The 16,875-nt window shown below is 34.5% G+C and overlaps 2 protein-coding genes across 7 annotated transcripts; both read left to right on the forward strand.

Annotated features, from left to right (window-relative positions):
- Positions 1-3,230: 3,230 nt before the first annotated feature.
- Positions 3,231-7,438, forward strand: LOC133672764 (F-box protein At5g49610-like). 6 transcript variants are annotated; one of them, XM_062093286.1, is made up of 4 exons: positions 3,236-3,362; positions 4,659-4,771; positions 4,913-5,059; positions 5,977-7,438. In XM_062093286.1, exons 3-4 carry the CDS (start codon positions 4,916-4,918, stop codon positions 7,105-7,107), a joined length of 1,275 nt encoding a protein of 424 aa, XP_061949270.1. In that variant the 5' UTR covers positions 3,236-3,362; positions 4,659-4,771; positions 4,913-4,915; the 3' UTR covers positions 7,108-7,438. The 6 variants fall into 6 exon arrangements, with proteins under 6 accessions (XP_061949266.1, XP_061949270.1, XP_061949268.1 ...); XM_062093282.1 differs by lacking the exon at positions 4,659-4,771 and having other exon boundaries at positions 3,231-3,362; XM_062093284.1 differs by having other exon boundaries at positions 4,659-5,059.
- A 133-nt stretch (positions 7,439-7,571) lies between these two features.
- Positions 7,572-13,054, forward strand: LOC133672765 (proline-rich receptor-like protein kinase PERK4). Its single transcript, XM_062093287.1, has 8 exons — positions 7,572-9,361; positions 10,501-11,040; positions 11,343-11,429; positions 11,523-11,593; positions 11,738-11,814; positions 11,980-12,124; positions 12,264-12,425; positions 12,511-13,054. The coding sequence occupies exons 1-8, from the start codon at positions 8,785-8,787 to the stop codon at positions 12,757-12,759; spliced, it is 1,908 nt and encodes a 635-aa protein (XP_061949271.1). The 5' UTR covers positions 7,572-8,784; the 3' UTR covers positions 12,760-13,054.
- The last annotated feature ends 3,821 nt before the right edge of the window (positions 13,055-16,875 follow it).

A 16,875-nucleotide genomic window follows, 5' to 3' on the forward strand; every position in this document is an offset into this window, starting at 1 on the left:
GATTGTGGCGTGAAAATGCATCAATTTCTTTTAAAAAAAATTTATATTAATTTTATTTAGAATTTAACTTGATATTTTATTTTATTTTTTCTTGATACGGAGATCTTGCAATATCAAAGAAAACTTTTGATGTTTGGTTGGTATATTATTTTGCAAAATAGAATAATATTTTTCTAATTAAAAAAAATAAGTGTTAAGGGACCAAAATAGATAAATAGGCAAGGACTTGGTTCTTCTTTTTCTTCGTTGCTTTTTTATTGGATTTTTTTTTTAATTTTTACCCAACAACATTGGCTTGTTTAAGATTTGAGTTTCGTTATTTTATTCAATTTATTTTTTATGAGATTATATCGGTCTTACAATCAGGTCATATATTTAGCAAGCTAACTTGAGTGGACTCGAGTTGGTTTTTTTATTCTTTTTAATTTTGTTATTCAACATTTTATTCGTTTTGAATTGAGATTTGAGATTTTTTTCATATTGATTTTTATGGGGTTATCACGTTCTTATTTAATTTTTGTTTTCTCATCAAATATTGGAAAAATATATTTTTATAATGTTAACAAGCATTTATTTTTTGAGTTGATCATTGTATATATATATATATTAGTTTGGTTTATTTACTGTAGTTGTTTTTTTTAAATCATATTATTAAATTATTTATGCTTATTGAGCTAATTTGAGACACCCGGTCTTGAGATTTTTATCCGGATATAGTAATGAAATGCAATTTAAACATGAATACATGAGTGGTTGAGATGTGAAATGATCTGAGTTAAATGTAGAGTAAGGGAAGAAGAGAATGACGAAGAGGAACCTTTAATTAGTTAAATGTGTTTGCAGATTTGTTTACCTTCCACATGCCATATTTTTGGCTTCCAGCACATAATTTTTGGTGATCAAAATTCGCATCACACCAGTTTATTGTCTAGTGCCCTGCTGCGGGCTGAATTATTTTTATAAAAAATAAAAATAAATTATAGAGAATATGTGATATTAATCAACTTAGAACTTAACTAGACAGGATCTTTTGGTAATGCTACTAGACTCCAACTTGTTGGTAAATTTTAAAAAAGTATAGAGAAGATAATATATTGGATGAACTTAGTTACACACGATAGTTTGATAACTTTCTTTAAAAATAATTTTTATTTAATTATATGATAAAAAATTAGATGCTTATAATTTTGAACATCAATGCTAAAATAAATGTTTGTTCAAAACTATGATAACCCTAAACAAAACAGAAAAAAATTATTTATGATGTCTATTTCCCAGCCAATTTAATATAAAAATATAAAATATTTATTATTATTATTATTAACATTAAATAAAAGACTAAATTGACCCTAAGATGATGATTAAGCCCATAAAGTCAAGTTTTAAAAGTAAATTTTGTTTTTTTAAAAAAAACTTAGACCTAAGTTTAGTGCTGTTTTGCATTTTTGGTTATTATAGCAACTTAACTTTGCAAAAAAAAAAAACCCAATATTAAACTTGATCAATTAAAAAAATAGCTAATCCATAATAATTAAAGGAGGGCGAATATGAAAGTCATTATAGGAAAAATTGGTAGATTTACTATTTGAACATATACTAATTGATCAAAACAAATCTTCTAAACTTAGGTTAATATTTCAAATTTCAAACACGTAAAATTGAAAACCTGAGTCAAATAAAGAATTTCAAATGTTAACCAATTTAATGCTAAATGATAAAATTAAAAAAAAATCAAATTAAAAAACTAACCAATGAAAAAAAAACAAAACAAGAAAAAAGCATCAAATATGAAAGGAGAAAAAAAAATAAAAAGGTGAAATTGAAAAAAAAATAAAAAATTATCTTAAATAATAATAAAAAAATCAATCAAAAAAATAAGAATCATATTTGATTGACAAATAAATTAAAAGAGGATGTTGTTGAAAACAAAATAAAATTTGAAAAATTAATTAAAATAAAACAAAAAACAAATACAAATCAAAAGAAAAATAACTTGAAAGGCTGATACAAAAATGTGGAGGCCAAACACAATTTTTAGAAGGAAAGAGAAAAAAAAGGGATTGTACTGATGTATCAAAGATCCAACAACTACATGCGTCACACATGGAAAAAAAAAAGCCAAGACGAATCGAATGACGCAACAACATAATATTTTTGACTTTAAAGTCAGCTATACTCGTCAATAATTTTTTTTATTTTTTTAAATACCACTCTATCCTTAAGACCCAAACATTATTACAAAAAAAAAATTGAAATTACGAAGTAGTCTCTCAAGTTAAGCTTTTGAAAATTTAAATCCAATGGTATTGGATTAATTATATTATAACAAAAAAGTGAAATACCTAAAAAAACCATAAACCATAGTTAAATTATTATTTGCTTTTAAGGGTAATGAAGACATTTTATTGTGCAGAAAAATAATAAAAAGACAAAGATATTTCTTAACAATTAAAGAATGACAAATGAACCAAAAGAAAATACTATTTTACTCCCAGAAAGCTAGTATATTGAGAGTTTTTTCAAGAATAAAATTGTCAATTCATTATTACAATATGCAATAATCAAAGGCATATACATACAATGATTTTTTTTTGAAATGTTTTAGCTTTTTATTTAATTTTCCAAGCCTCTATCAGAGTTTTTTTTTTCAAAAAAAACTCAATAATATATTTTGACATTTCTTTTCTTTTGACTACAAAATAAAACAATGCCTGTTATAACAAATAAAATGATACAATAATAAGCTCACCTGAAAATTATATATAAGTGTGGTAATGGTTAATTTTTAAAATATATTAAAATAATATTTTTTTTATTTTAAAAAATTATTTTTAATTCCAACATATCAAAAATTATTTTTCAATTTAAACCATCGACCATTTAAAAAAAGTTGTAAAAGCAACCATATTCTTGCTCTCTAGTTAGTTAAGCCCCTTAACTATAATAGCCAGCTAATATAACTTTTACATGCAATATTGTTGCCCCTCGAAACTTATTTTAGCTTTGTAAACAATCACATATTCCCCACACCATAGCCTGACGTGGCATGATCTCGAGGCTGAAGCCACGTTGACCTATGTGCCTATCGCCATCCAAATTCTCACGGCGTCATCTCCTCGCTAGAAAACTTGCAGCTCAAGGTACGACCTCGACCTCCAGAGCTTGACTCAAGTCAATCAAAAGATTCCACGTGTCTATTGGACTCTTTCCCCTCGATAAACCCTCAAATACCCCGTAATTTCTCTGCAAACTCCAGGCAACTTCCAGTTTTCCTTTCCAGAGACACTCTCTTCCCGCTCTCTCTCTCACACAAATAAAAATCAATCGAGCAATCAAATTCGCCATTTTTAAGGTTTTGAAAGGTAAAAACTATCCTTCTCTCTTTGTTATTTCCACAATTATATTAACTCGATTCATCTTTGCTTCCAAGGTCAACTCTTCTCTGTTTTGTGATTTTTTTAGTGATTTTTCGTGAATTTTGTTTTAGATTTTGTGTGTGGTTTTTTTAGTGTTTCAAAGAAATCATGTTATTTTTTTCTTTTATTTTTTTTTACTATTTTACACTAACTATTTTCTGGTTCTCGTTTTCTATAGTGATCTTGTTTTTGATTGGTGTCTAATTTGAAAAAAAATGCGATTCTCTTTTTCCATTTTGTGTGTGGTTTCGTGTTAGGGTTTTGAAAGAAATCGATTTCTGTTTTCTTTTATTGAGATTCTAGTTTGTGTGCGACTTCTTTCTTGTTCTAGATGCTCTGTTTCTCTTTTTTTTCCTCGTAAAACGTTACTTTTTCTTTCGTTTTTTTGGTTTGTGATCAGTTCGACTCTTTTGTTTATGATTATTTTTTCATTGGTGTGTAATGTGAAAGTGTGATACACACACATTAAGGGTTTAATCGATACTGTTCTTTTGGGTTTCAAAGACTTTGTAATACTACTTTACTTGGTAAGTTCTGTTCTTTGGCGTTTTACTTGCTCTGTTCTTTTCTTATTTTATCTTTCCTTTGCAGATTTTTTGCTTTTATGGTTTTTTATGGTGGGTTTTGTTTCTTGATTTTTTGTTGTTGTATGTTATTATCTGTTTGGAATCTGGGAAAGAAAAGAAAAGCAAAGAAATGAAAACAGGTGAACGGGAAAGAAATGACAAAAATTGAAATTTGTGTCTGTAACGTGATTAGTTGAACAATAAAAGGAATCTCGGGATTCAAGAAAGCACTTGTGATAATTCGTAGGAGTTTCTTGATATGATTTGTGAATGTATGTGAAGTTATTTTTCACTTTTTTGACTGATTTTGTTTCCTTGATAGTACTTCAAGATGATAAGTTCATTTTCTCCTTATTTTAATTTTCTTAGTTGTGATGAAAGGCAATAAATTGGAGTTATGTCGGCTGCCTCTCCGTCACCTTTCTATTCTATATTAAGAAACAAGAATCAAGAATCCCTGATCAACTGTGATGATCTTATTTTCTTTCAGTTGTTTTTCATTTTTTAAACGGGTCACGGAAAAGGTGTTTAAAGCGTTCATTAGCAAATGATGGTAACAGAAAAGAATATTGGATAATTAAATTTGCAATGATTTGCTAAACTCTTATTTGGGATTTTAAATTCAAGGCATGCTAATAGAATTTCTTCTGAAGTGCATCACTGCTTCCATTTTCAGTTATTGGATGAGAAGTTTGAAGATTTTTTAAAATTTTGCTGTCTTTTGATATGCTCAACTCAGAAGGAAGTTTTGGAATTCGTAAGCAAGTTATTGATGATGTTTAACTCAAGGTCTGGCTGTGATGAGAAAAAACACGAAAACCTATGAAATTAGACCCTCTTTGTATTGAAGAATGAAAAGTTATATTTTTGGTATCGTTATTTGTTTCTTCCTTTTTCGTAGAACTGATTGGCTGCTTCATTTGATCATAGATAATGGCTGATTTGGAGGAATACCAAATGGAAGAAATTGATGATGACCCCATCCTTCTAGATGAAGTAGATCCATTTGAGGGAAGCTTGCGATGGAACATCAGTATCTCATCTCTTATGTTAGAAGATGAGGGCACACATGACATGGTATGTTCCGTTGAGCTTATTATTAGATGTAATGTTAATGTCTTGATGACAATTGCGTGGTTTCTGTTTTGTCACTTTTCTATTGGTTTCTGTTTTCTTAAGAAAGTTAACACTGCCTTGGCTAGAAGGTGGAGATAAAAAAGGCCTTTAAACTAGTTTGGAGACATAGTTAGAAACAGTGTAGCTTACTTCAGACTCAAGTATTTCGGGCTCAGTTTCTATTTGAAATAGTGCATTGTCATTGTCATGACCCTCGATTTGAGGGATGGTGATAGCATTCCTTTTTCTTTTTTTTTTCTTTTTTTTTGTCAGAAGTAAGTGGACACGTGATCAGTTTAGCTAATTTTGATATAAATCTCTGAAATGCATGTGGGGCAATGTAATGGAGAAAAGGAGTAATCTTTCATGTGATCTAAAATCTTGCTTCCCTTTCCATGTTAGATTTAGATAGTATTTGTTAATGTGATAGTGAATTGCTTTTTAAAATATTTTTTGTTTGAAAATAAATTAAATTTTTTTTATTTCAACAATCAAAACAATTTAAAAATATAAAAAAAATTAATTTAAAGAAAAAAAATTGAAAAGCACGGTAACACATCAATAACAGTCAGACTCTTGTATGATTACATTAAGCCTTGTGGTCCCTCCTGATCCTGACACGTGTCTCTTCATTTATGCTTAATTGTTACCAAGTAAAAAAAAAGGCTTTCTTTTGTTTTTTTTTTTTTTTTTTTGATTATCGTGGGTGTCCGGGCCAGCTTGCGCGCACCTCGACTAATCCCACGGGCCCTGAAGTTAACGGCTTTCTTTTGTATATCGCTTGTCGTTGTGGTGGTTTTATGGAGACTAGATATTAATTCAGCTTTTCCATCTTCATTCGCAAATCCTTTCATAACTGTTCTTTTCTATGTTTGCAGATTCCAACTTATTCATACAAGTCCAGTTCTTACAAGAGTTCAGAAAGCTGTGCTAAATTTCCTGGTCACATAAAGCAGGAGGACATAAAAATTGAAGATGTTGTTAGGCAGTATGCTCTTTGTTTCCTTCCAGCCAAGTCAATATGCAGGTTCAAGACTGTTTCTAAAGAGTGGCTTAAGTGGATAGACAGTCCTTTTTTTTCCCACAAGCAGACCAACCACTTCAAGCATGTTTCTGGTCTTTTCTGTCAGTTTCCTGGCGAGAGTCCCTCCTTCATATCATTCAATCCAGTTGCTTACGGCGTTTCTAGCCCCACTCTCCGTTTCTTGCCTGAACCTATTGACGTCCGAACCTCTTGCAATGGATTACTGGGCTGCCAAAGCCGCCTTGGAGATAATGCTTACTACATTTGCAACCCCGTGACTAAGGAATGGAGGGTGGTTCCAAAGCCAACTTTATATCATGGACCTGAAACAGCCATAGCACTTGCCTTTGAACCTGATGCACTCAAATTTGGAGCGCAATATGAGCTTGTCTGTGCAGTCACTCTACCAGATAGGGCAGCTCTTCTGTTTGAAATATACTCTTCAAGGACAAACTCTTGGAGAGTATGCACAGCTATGTGCTGGGAGCTGGATGCTCTGCCTCTTAATGGCGATGGTTTCTACATCAGAGGATTTGTCTTTTGGGAAACCCAATCAGGTGCAGTTCTGGGTTTCGATTTGAAGGAGGAAGTGTATGGAATTCTCAGTCTCCCACCTAGCAGCAACCCAACTGGTGCTTTGACAGAGTTGCGGGGGGAGTTGTGCTACCTTCTGCCTCACAAAGAAGATGACGCATGGTCAATTGAGGTCTACGGAAATATGGACATGAGCCTGAGGCGTGTAATTCCTCTTCATTCTGAGGTTTTGGGTCATCTTGTAGATGGACAGTGCCGGGCTTTGGCATTTGTGAATGATGACACAATGATCATTGCTCTTGGGATGCAACTGATTGCTTATCATGTAAGAGCACATAAGATGGAACGGATAAGTGATGCCAGGACCGATGGTTTTGTGAAGTATTTGCCATACGTGAACAGCCTTGCACCCGTGGGCCCTTTCATGCGCGACACAGCTTTGTATCCGTGAGATTTCCACAAAGAGTCTCTGAACCTGGATTGCTGATTCCAGGATGGATGTCTCAGGACTATCGACTATTAATATTCTTTCTGTTTTTGTGAAGTATCAGACATGACTTCTGCTCAAACCAAGAATACGGTGGAAACTAAACATAGAATTTCCTTTTGAATTCCAATTCTGCCGTTGGATATTTTGACCTGTGCTGGAGCTTTTAAAGCATGATTGAATGATGCAAATGATTTTTTTTTTTGATCTGCTGTCACTGTTGTGAAGGGTTAAACTTGTGAATTCAAGCTAGTTATGATGGAATTTCATAAATGCTATCACCTTCCATTTTTCATACGCGTTCTGTTATGGTTACTGATTGCCTTAATTTTTGATGATGCCCTTTTGCAAATCGTTGAGTTTTGTTATTTGATAGAAAAAGAAAGAACGCAAAGAGAAAGGTGTAACCATATGTTTGTTTCTAGGGAAAGAAAGCTAAGAGATTTTCCTGACGGAAGTTCAGCGATTATCCTGAAATTGTTTTCTGAAGTTCCTGCGGGCTTCAAAGTTTAAAGATTGGTTGATTGTCTTTACATGTACCTTTTCTAATCATGTAATGCATTTATACCTTTTTTTTGTAACTACAAAGCAGCAGCAGCAGCATCGGCTAGAGTTTTATCGAACGCACCTCAATACTAGTACTTCGTATCTCGCATCGATCGACTGCTAATTCAATGCTTAGCTTCCTATAGATTTAATAAACGATGACAGGGTATGAAGCAAATTCCTATATATCTTCGGGGAAAATCATGGCCGGAATGATCTCACAAGTCATATAGCAACTACAATTCCAAAGGCTCCCATGAAAAGTAGCTGCCTACAGGATATCGTGCTTTGCTGATTTTGCTAGAATGAGTTTTCACCAAATGCGTGCCTTGTTATTCTTTGACTTCATTTATTTTTTATTTTATAATTAATCATGCTTCTGCTTGGATCGCCTGTAGCTTATCAAAATGTTTTGTCTCCGATGTTGTGCTTCTTACAAGTGTGAAGACAAGCATCAATCAAGAAATGGTTTTAAAAAAAAAAAAGGTGGCAGAGACAATAGGAGAGAGAGAGAGAGAGAAGTCCACCTTTGTAGGAGGTTTACAGGTATCTACCATGCAACCCCTTTTCCTTCTCTTTTCTTTGAGATCCTACCCATCTTCTTCATTCAGGTAATTTTTTTTCCAGTTTGTAATATCATTCTCCATTCACTGGAATTGCAAAGTTTGCGACAAAAAAAAAACACATCATGAAATTACAGGGGGGTCAATAGAAGGAAATGTTAGAAATTAAATGTCATAATTCCATAAGATCTGATCATAGGAAATGAGAAATAGTGAGGCCTCTAAATTGGAGTCGTTTTGAAGACATGAAGGTGCATGCTTGAAGGAGAATATTTATGATCATGCTTTGTCGGAGCAGCCTAATAATACTATACTACAAAAAATAAACATTCTTGTTCTGTTTTGTTATAGTTCTTATGTTAGAATATATGTTGTGATTCATCTCTTGATTGCTTCTGATCCTGTCATTAATATTTTCAGGGATCCTAAAATCTTGAGACGAGCAGTCTGGGGGATTCGTGGAGTTTCCGGCGTGTAACGCTAAATAACCTTTTGGCCGGAAGTTCTTCATGAGATAAAGAAAAAAAGAAGAATGTCTTCAACCCCTGATGCTCCCTCGCCAGATTCTGGCTCCCCCCCTCCTCCACCAGCGTCACCACCACCTGAGAATTCAACATCTGCACCCCCACCTCAATCGGATACTCCACCACCAGATACATCATCTCCTCCTCCGCCATCTCCACCACCTCCACCAGCGTCACCACCACCTGAGAATTCAACATCTGCACCCCCACCTCAATTGGATACTCCACCACCAGATACATCATCTCCTCCTCCGCCACCTCCACCGCCAACTAGTGATTCTCGTTCTCCACCATCTCCACCCCCTCCTAATCACAGAGGAGATGCTTCGCCACCTCCTCCACCCCCTCCTAAACACAGAGAAGATGCTTCGCCACCTCCTCCACCAAGTTCAGAAAACTCACAACCAGCACCTCCAGATTCATCAAATAATGGTGGAGGACTTACTTCAGATCAGATTAAAATTGTAGTTGGGGTGGCAGTTGGTTTCGGTATATTCCTTATTGCCTTGATTTTCATCTGTGCATACTGTTCGCGCAAGAAGAAAAGAAAAAATAGGCATTATTATGGAGAAAATCCTCAAGGAGGTACATATGTTGTTTCACCAAATTAACCTTATGTTTTTGTAAATCATTTCTATCACCATTGATTACTGTTAGCGAGTTGTCTGTGTTTGAGATGTGTGGGCTCTCGCATCTGTGTCGGGTTCGTGTCTGCTCTATGAGAGCTTACACATAAAACAAGACTCACCTCCAATCCAAAAACCTAGACTATTGGATCATGAATCCATCTTATATAAGATAAGCATCTATTTTTTCCCATTCCTTTGTAGAAGTATTTAACACAACTCCCTCTCCTGTGGAGATATCTAAACCTTCACATGTAAGCCAGACCCATTCGAACACAACTCCTCCTCTTGGAAGTATTTAACATTCCTAGTATGATATCTAGAGCTTGGAGCTTAGCTCGTTTGCTCAATCATGGCGAAGTAAACAAAGCTACGAGAGTCTAACCACAATCGCCACTCATCCCAAGCCGAACCATCATCTTTGATACCAATTTGTCAAGGAGCTTATACACAAATTAAGATGTTGAGTCATGAGCCAATCTTATATATAAAAGCACCTCTTTTTTCCGTTCATCTTTTAAGTATGAGATAATTACTTCTAATATGTGCACCCAACAATTACATTATAACACTCTACCGATCATCATGGTTGGATTGCGTTATCTCAACTAATGCACAAATATCATGTTTTGTGATAGTATACCTTCTTTTCAAATACAAAATGTATAAGCCCTCCTTTTTATATAACTTAGAAATCAAGTAGATTTCAAATGGTTCATCCGATGTCAGAATGGTTCAAGCTATTTCTTTCCTTCAATCACTGTTTTGAGAGAAGGGAGTTGTATTGTAACTTCGTTAGTTTGATTTTATGTTCAGAAACTGGTTATGCTAGAAAAGCTTCTTCTGTTGCTTCAATTCATTTTGAACCTGTTATAGATCACGTATAGCCCCTCCAATCTGCTCATAAAAATGACGGAAAAGATGTCTTGATATCTCTGCTAAATAATTTTGAAGAGCGTTCAAGTAAATATCAGGTTGAATACTTATGAGATTATTGCTGAATCTTGTTTCTGTATCTGACATCCCAGGTGATTCATTTTTTTTACAATTCCAAATCAATTAGATCCTTTATTGATAATGTTCTATTTTTACGCGCAGGGAGTGAACAATTTTCTTATAACTACAGCGCACAGCAATCAAACTGGCAAAATGGTCCCCCAAAAGAACATGTTGTGAAGCTATCCCAATCACCAGGTGCAATGGGGTCTCCCTGGCTTGCACAACCTCCACCTCCACCGATGGAGAACAGTGATGATATGAGCTCCATTAATTCTGGCCCATACCGCCCCCCCTTGCCGCCTCCGCCACCAAATATTGCTCTTGGTTTCAACAAAAGTACCTTCACATATGATGAACTAGCAGCAGCTACAGGTGGATTTGATCAAGCCAATTTATTAGGTCAAGGTGGGTTCGGTTATGTGCACAAAGGTGTGCTGCCTAATGGGAACGAGATTGCAGTTAAGAGCTTAAAGGCAGGTACTGGACAGGGTGAACGAGAATTCCAGGCTGAAGTTGATATCATTAGTCGTGTCCATCATCGCCATCTTGTATCACTTGTTGGTTATTGTATTGCTGGAGGGCAAAGAATGTTGGTCTATGAGTTTGTTCCCAACAAGACCTTGGAACATCACCTTCATGGTAAGTTTCTGTTTCTGCTTCTGCTTCGTTTTCTAAGGCACCTCTCAATTGTAAAGTTTCTTGTTGAACGATAAAAGAAATGTTATGGTGCCTTAATTGTAGACTTTCTAAGATTACAGAGAAGTCTGTCCAATCTTAAGCCATCGATAGATCTAGATTTGTCAAAAGAATGCATACAGACAGTACTACGTCAAGCCTTCCAGCTTCAAGGCATCTTGATACGCACCAGCACCAACTCTTATATTATAAAATTTCAGCAAAAAAATCCAATTAGGATGATAACCTCAAACTGTCGGTTGCAGGAAAAGGTCTTCCAGTCATGGAGTGGCCGACTAGGCTCCGTATTGCATTAGGTTCTGCCAAAGGGCTTGCTTACCTTCATGAAGATTGTAAGAAATTCTAGCCCCCCCCCCCCCCCCGGCCTCCCCCCAACACACGCAGTGATCACATATTTATGTTACTTCATTGAAAAATATGTGCAGGCCATCCTCGGATTATCCACCGTGATATTAAAGCTGCCAATATTCTTATTGACAACAACTTTGAAGCTATGGTACCTTCTCTTGGTGGAACTAGATTTATAGTTTATCCTATATATGCACACATATATGATACCGGCTCCCATAGCAGTAGATCCATCAAAACAATATTGCTGATGTTGATAAAGCTAATTGATCACGCTCCTTTGCCTATTCAGGTTGCTGATTTCGGATTGGCTAAGCTGTCTTCTGACAATTATACGCATGTATCTACCCGTGTCATGGGTACTTTCGGGTAAAGCTATAATAAGCCATTCTTTTGGTAGATAAGGGTGGACTTGAATCAATTTCAAAGTTCTTTCCATAGCATGGAAAAGTCTTAACCATCTACTTTCTTATTCAAAAATGATAAGCAGTTAGAAAAGGTTGCTGCTAATAAACCTCCTTGATGCTAATGCAGGTATTTGGCTCCTGAGTATGCAGCAAGCGGCAAGCTGACTGAGAAATCTGATGTTTTCTCGTATGGAGTCATGCTCTTGGAACTCATAACCGGGAAGAAACCTGTTGATCCTTCAAGTGCAATGGAAGATAGCTTGGTGGACTGGGTTTGTGGTTTCTCTATTTTTATCCAAGTTTGACTAAAATGCTTTTCAGAATAAACCTTTCAACAAAGTTTTTGAAATACTTGCCATCTTGTGTTCTTCTGTACAAGTAAATATAATTTTTCGTGCATGTAACGGACAGGCTCGACCACTTACGATTTCTACTTTGGAGACTGGCAACTTCATTGAGTTGGTCGATCCAATGTTGGAGAGCAAGTACAACCATCAAGAGATGCAAAGAATGATAGCTTGTGCTGCGGCCAGCATTCGCCATTCTGCTAGAAAGCGCCCAAAAATGAGCCAGGTACCCAAAGAACCTCACTTCCACAAGTAAATTTCTAATAATTATCATGAGACGCTATTTGACATGTAATTTTTCTGCAAAATAGATAGTACGTGCATTAGAAGGAGATGTATTACTGGATGTCTTAAATGAGGGTACGAGGACTGGCCAGAGCCCGATGTTTTCCAGCTCGAACGGAAGCTCAGACTACGATACAAATTCGTATCATGCAGATATGAAAAGGTTCAGGCAGGTGGCGTTAGGTAGTCAGGAATTTGGGAGCAGTGAGCATGGAACATCAAGCAATGACTCCCGAGAAATGGACCCTTCAGCGATCCACAGGAATTATCGATGAAACAGCCAGTCTAATTACTAAACACAAAAATGTACAAAAAGCTTAAATGCCTAAAAGCCAATTTATGAGCCATTTTTGGTGGTCAAGAACAGACAACGATCGCAGACATACAAATATAAATGGTCATTAATTATTTTTCTTTCAAGTGGTTCTGTTGATTTGAAACTAGTTACTTGGTGTCTTTTTCAAGGGTTAACTCTAGAGAGGAGAGACCAAGTATTTAGATGGTACTAATGATTCTTGCTATCTATGTGAAAAATGTAGATGGCACTCACCAAGAAACCCTAATTTTTTGACTAATATATTGAATTTGTTTCTCTCATCATGTGTGGTATTGTAAGGGTGCATGGCCATGCATGGATTTCATGTAATGGGGCGGACTCTAGCTTCTGTTGAATGTGTGAGTTGTCCATGTTGTTTTTCTGCTATAACAAGTACTGTGTTGTTAAATTCTTAGTCCAGCTTTACCTCTTCCTCGTTTGTACATTCTGTAAAAAGGTTATGCAATGGACCTTCTTTTTTGTAAATTCTGTTTTCTCCTTTGATATTGTGCTAAATATTATGAATTTATGATTGTTCTGTTTCTGCTTCCCAGTTTGATAATAGTATTGAAAATTGTACCTTTTTTAAGCTTCCATAAAATTATTGAATTTTAATTAACTATTTATGCTTATTTCTAAATGATACAGAAAAGAAATCTTAACGTTATTGTCATAATCCAATTTTTGACCTTTTTATTTTAATTATTTTATTTATTGAAAAAACAAAATGATGAAAAAACAAGTAAAAATAAAATAATTGAAGAATGAATTAAAATTTGGGTTTAGGGCAACATGATTAGAAGTTTAAAGATTTAATTAAATTTTTGACTAGTTTAATTAATCAAGTCAAGAGTTTAATTGGAGAATTGATAAGTTTTGAGACTTGATTAAGCTTGAAATTGATTTAATTAATCCAATCAGGGGTTTGATTGGAGAATTGATAAGTTTTGAGACTTAATTAAGCTTGAAATTAATTTAATTAATCCAATCAAGGGTTTAATTGGAGAATTGACAAAGTTTTGAAACTTAATTGAGCTTAGAACTAGTTTAATTAATCAAATCAAGGGCTTAATTGAAGAATTGATAAGTTTTAGACTTAAGTAGACTTTGATTTAATTAAATCAGGGACTTAATTGAATAAATATTAAAGTTTGGGGTCAACATTACAAAATTAAAATCCAAGGATCACATTGAAAATGTCGCGCAAATACAGGGGGGCAATTACAGTTTAAAACAGGGGCTTAATCACAAAACTTTCGAAACGTCACGGGTCAAAACGCAAATAGCCACCTCATATCCCAAAACAACGTCGTTTGAAAGAACGCTGTTCATCTTCTTCTTCTTTAACCAAAGACCGTTTCCAGCAGTAAAGGGTAGTAATCATCCGTTCACCTCAGTTATGGACATTTTAATGTTGTCGTCCCTCTGCATGCCATCCATTACCACCGATCGGACTCTATAAAACAGAGGAACAACGAAGAAAAAAGGGGCGAAAAAAATCTAGGAGACAGAGAAGGGGTATAGAGGAGGAAAAAGGAAGACCCGAAGACAAACAAAAAAACACAGAGGGGGATAAAAACAGAGAAATAAACCCAGAAAAGGAGGGGGATCACAGAAACGAAAGGAAAAAAAGAGAGCCACGAATAGAGGGGGGCCAGAAATAAACAAGCAGAAATAGAAAAGGAAGAAACGCTGAAACAAGCCGGAGAGATTGTTGGCCCTCCTTCAGAACTCCAGCTTAGGGGATTCCAATTTCCCCTCTCCCCAGAGCACAGGCTCAACACACCAAACGCACAGAGACATAGCAGAGGAAATGAAGCAGACTCAGAGGGGAGAAAACGAACACCAAAGGAAGGAAACAGAGGACTAAACCCAGCTTTGGTTTAGTCCCAGAATTCAAGCATAACACGGAATAAAACAGAGCAAGAAAACAAAAAAAAACAAGCAGAAAAGGAAGAATCACCCGAGAGAACCGACATCGTCATCTTTTTAATTCCTTCATCTCAAGAACTGAGAAAACAGAGGAACGCAGAAAAAAAAGCAGAAAAGGCGGTGGGCAAGGCAGCAAAGGAAAGCAGAAGGGAAGAACCTAAGCAGAGGAAGGCCACCGTGACCAGCACCATCGTTGCTACTGCTTTCGATTTTTTCCAGAACCAGGTAAGTAAGCATCACTTCCCCCACTTTTCATTTTAATTCACTCCCTTTACCTGCACATGCACGCGTGATTTTGCCCAGCCGGGTCCAGTTCAAAAAAAAATAAAAAATATTGATTTAATTTTTTTTTGTAGTTACGAATTTTTACCAACGCTAGAGTTAGAATTATTCGAGCTCAAATATTTACTGGCGCTAAAGTCAGGAATATTATAAATAAATCATCATAGCATAAACTAATAAACATTTAGCAATTTAAGACAAAACCAGCAATGCAGTCTGCCTTAGGCAGAACGTTTAAGGGGTGATAATATCTTTCCTTTTACGTAACCAATCTCAAGCTATAGAATCTTTGTTGACCAGTTAGGGTTCCTAGTGACCATATACTAGGTGACGGCCCCTCAAATAAAACATTTTCCCCTAAAAGAATCAGATGCCAGAAATCTATTCTTTTTCCATGTATCGAGAATTACTTTTAGGACCGTCGCGATGTCGGGTGCGACAAGATTTATGCTTATGTCTAAATGATATAGAAAAGAAATCTTAACGTTATAAATTTCAAATCCTTGTAAATTTTAATATCTTTTTTTAATCTTTTCATAAATAAATTATGATGAAAAATAAAATAAGAAAAAACCATTTATTTATTATTTTTATTTTTCTTGAACCAAAAAACACAAGATAAAAAATTAAAATTTTTATTTTGATGGGGGAGGATCATGACCATAGTTTTTAAACCCAGCCCGGTTCAAGGTCCGGGTTCCGGGTTTTGACCGGGTCAATTTAAAAAAAAAATTAAAATGATAGCATTTTAGTAAAAAAACAAAAACAAAAGTAAACGGGTTGCAACCGGGTTTTTGACCGAGTCAACCGGATCGCTGAGTCACACCAGGTTTTTTCTTTCCCTATTTTTTTCCTCAACTCAGTCCGGTTCCAATCCCTTGTCAACTGGGTTTCAAAACTATAGTCACAACAACCACGAGAATTAATTAAAAAAGAAAATAATTTTCTTGCAATTTTTCTTTATATATCTAGATTAATTTAGGTTGAGTTTGGGCTCACTTGAGCTTAGATTTAAAACAAAAATTTAGGCTTTACACTAATTTTAACATTAAATTTTTTCTCATTCAAATTATAAATCAGAAAGATTGGTTTATGATTTATTCTTATATTATTTTTTAGATTAAATTTAATTTAGAATTCACTTTTTAACATTCAAAATAGTTTCAAACATTATATTTTTTTAAAATTAAGAAATTAGAATCAATTCAAAAAATTCAAACATATTATAAATGATTTCACAAATCTTATCATGACTTGGATGGATGGTAGGTGAATATTATTATACAATTTTGGGTAAAATAGCAAAGAAGGTTACGAGAAAAATTGTTTTTTAATCCCTATCATATATTTGTTGGTACGTGAAATGTTGTCTAACATCCAATCATAAAGAAATTAGTTTTTCATATGCAAAATAACTCAGAATTTCCCAACCTTTAAATTAATCATACCATAATTTTTCCACAAAGATAAACCATTTCAAATGGAATATTAATAGATAAATTTTTTTATGAAGTGTGTGAATTAAATAACTTTGAAGACATTCCAAGTAAAAAACTTAAGGGATTTGTCTAGTGATTAAAATGGATTTTTTAATTAAAATTTTAGAACCACCATTTAAGATTTATTAATTTTTTATAAATATACTAGACTAGAATTCTCCATTATAATTATTCAAGAAAATATTTAATCTTAATCAATACGTAAACTAAAAAATTATTTTATTGTCGGGAAAACAAAACATTCGAGAAGCAATTTCTTAAAAAAAAAAAAAAAAAACAGCGAGCGCTGCGTAGAAACGGCACCGTGTTCATTGACCACACAAGCACACAACTCGGCTATATAATACAAAAGGTAGCCAAAC

Source organism: Populus nigra, chromosome 14 (assembly GCF_951802175.1).
Source record: "Populus nigra chromosome 14, ddPopNigr1.1, whole genome shotgun sequence".
Classification (NCBI taxonomy): Eukaryota; Viridiplantae; Streptophyta; class Magnoliopsida; order Malpighiales; family Salicaceae; genus Populus; species Populus nigra.

What these genes read in the sequence shown, in the direction of transcription:
- LOC133672764 (XM_062093282.1), top strand. Translation starts at nt 4,916, where the DNA reads ATGGCTGATTTGGAGGAATACCAAATGGAAGAAATTGATGATGACCCC. An exon ending in ATGAGGGCACACATGACATG is followed by an intron (nt 5,060 to 5,976) that starts GTATGTTCCGTT and finishes CTATGTTTGCAG; the next exon opens with ATTCCAACTTATTCATACAA.
- LOC133672765 (XM_062093287.1), top strand. Translation starts at nt 8,785, where the DNA reads ATGTCTTCAACCCCTGATGCTCCCTCGCCAGATTCTGGCTCCCCCCCT. An exon ending in TGCTTACCTTCATGAAGATT is followed by an intron (nt 11,430 to 11,522) that starts GTAAGAAATTCT and finishes AAATATGTGCAG; the next exon opens with GCCATCCTCGGATTATCCAC. An exon ending in CGTGTCATGGGTACTTTCGG is followed by an intron (nt 11,815 to 11,979) that starts GTAAAGCTATAA and finishes ATGCTAATGCAG; the next exon opens with GTATTTGGCTCCTGAGTATG.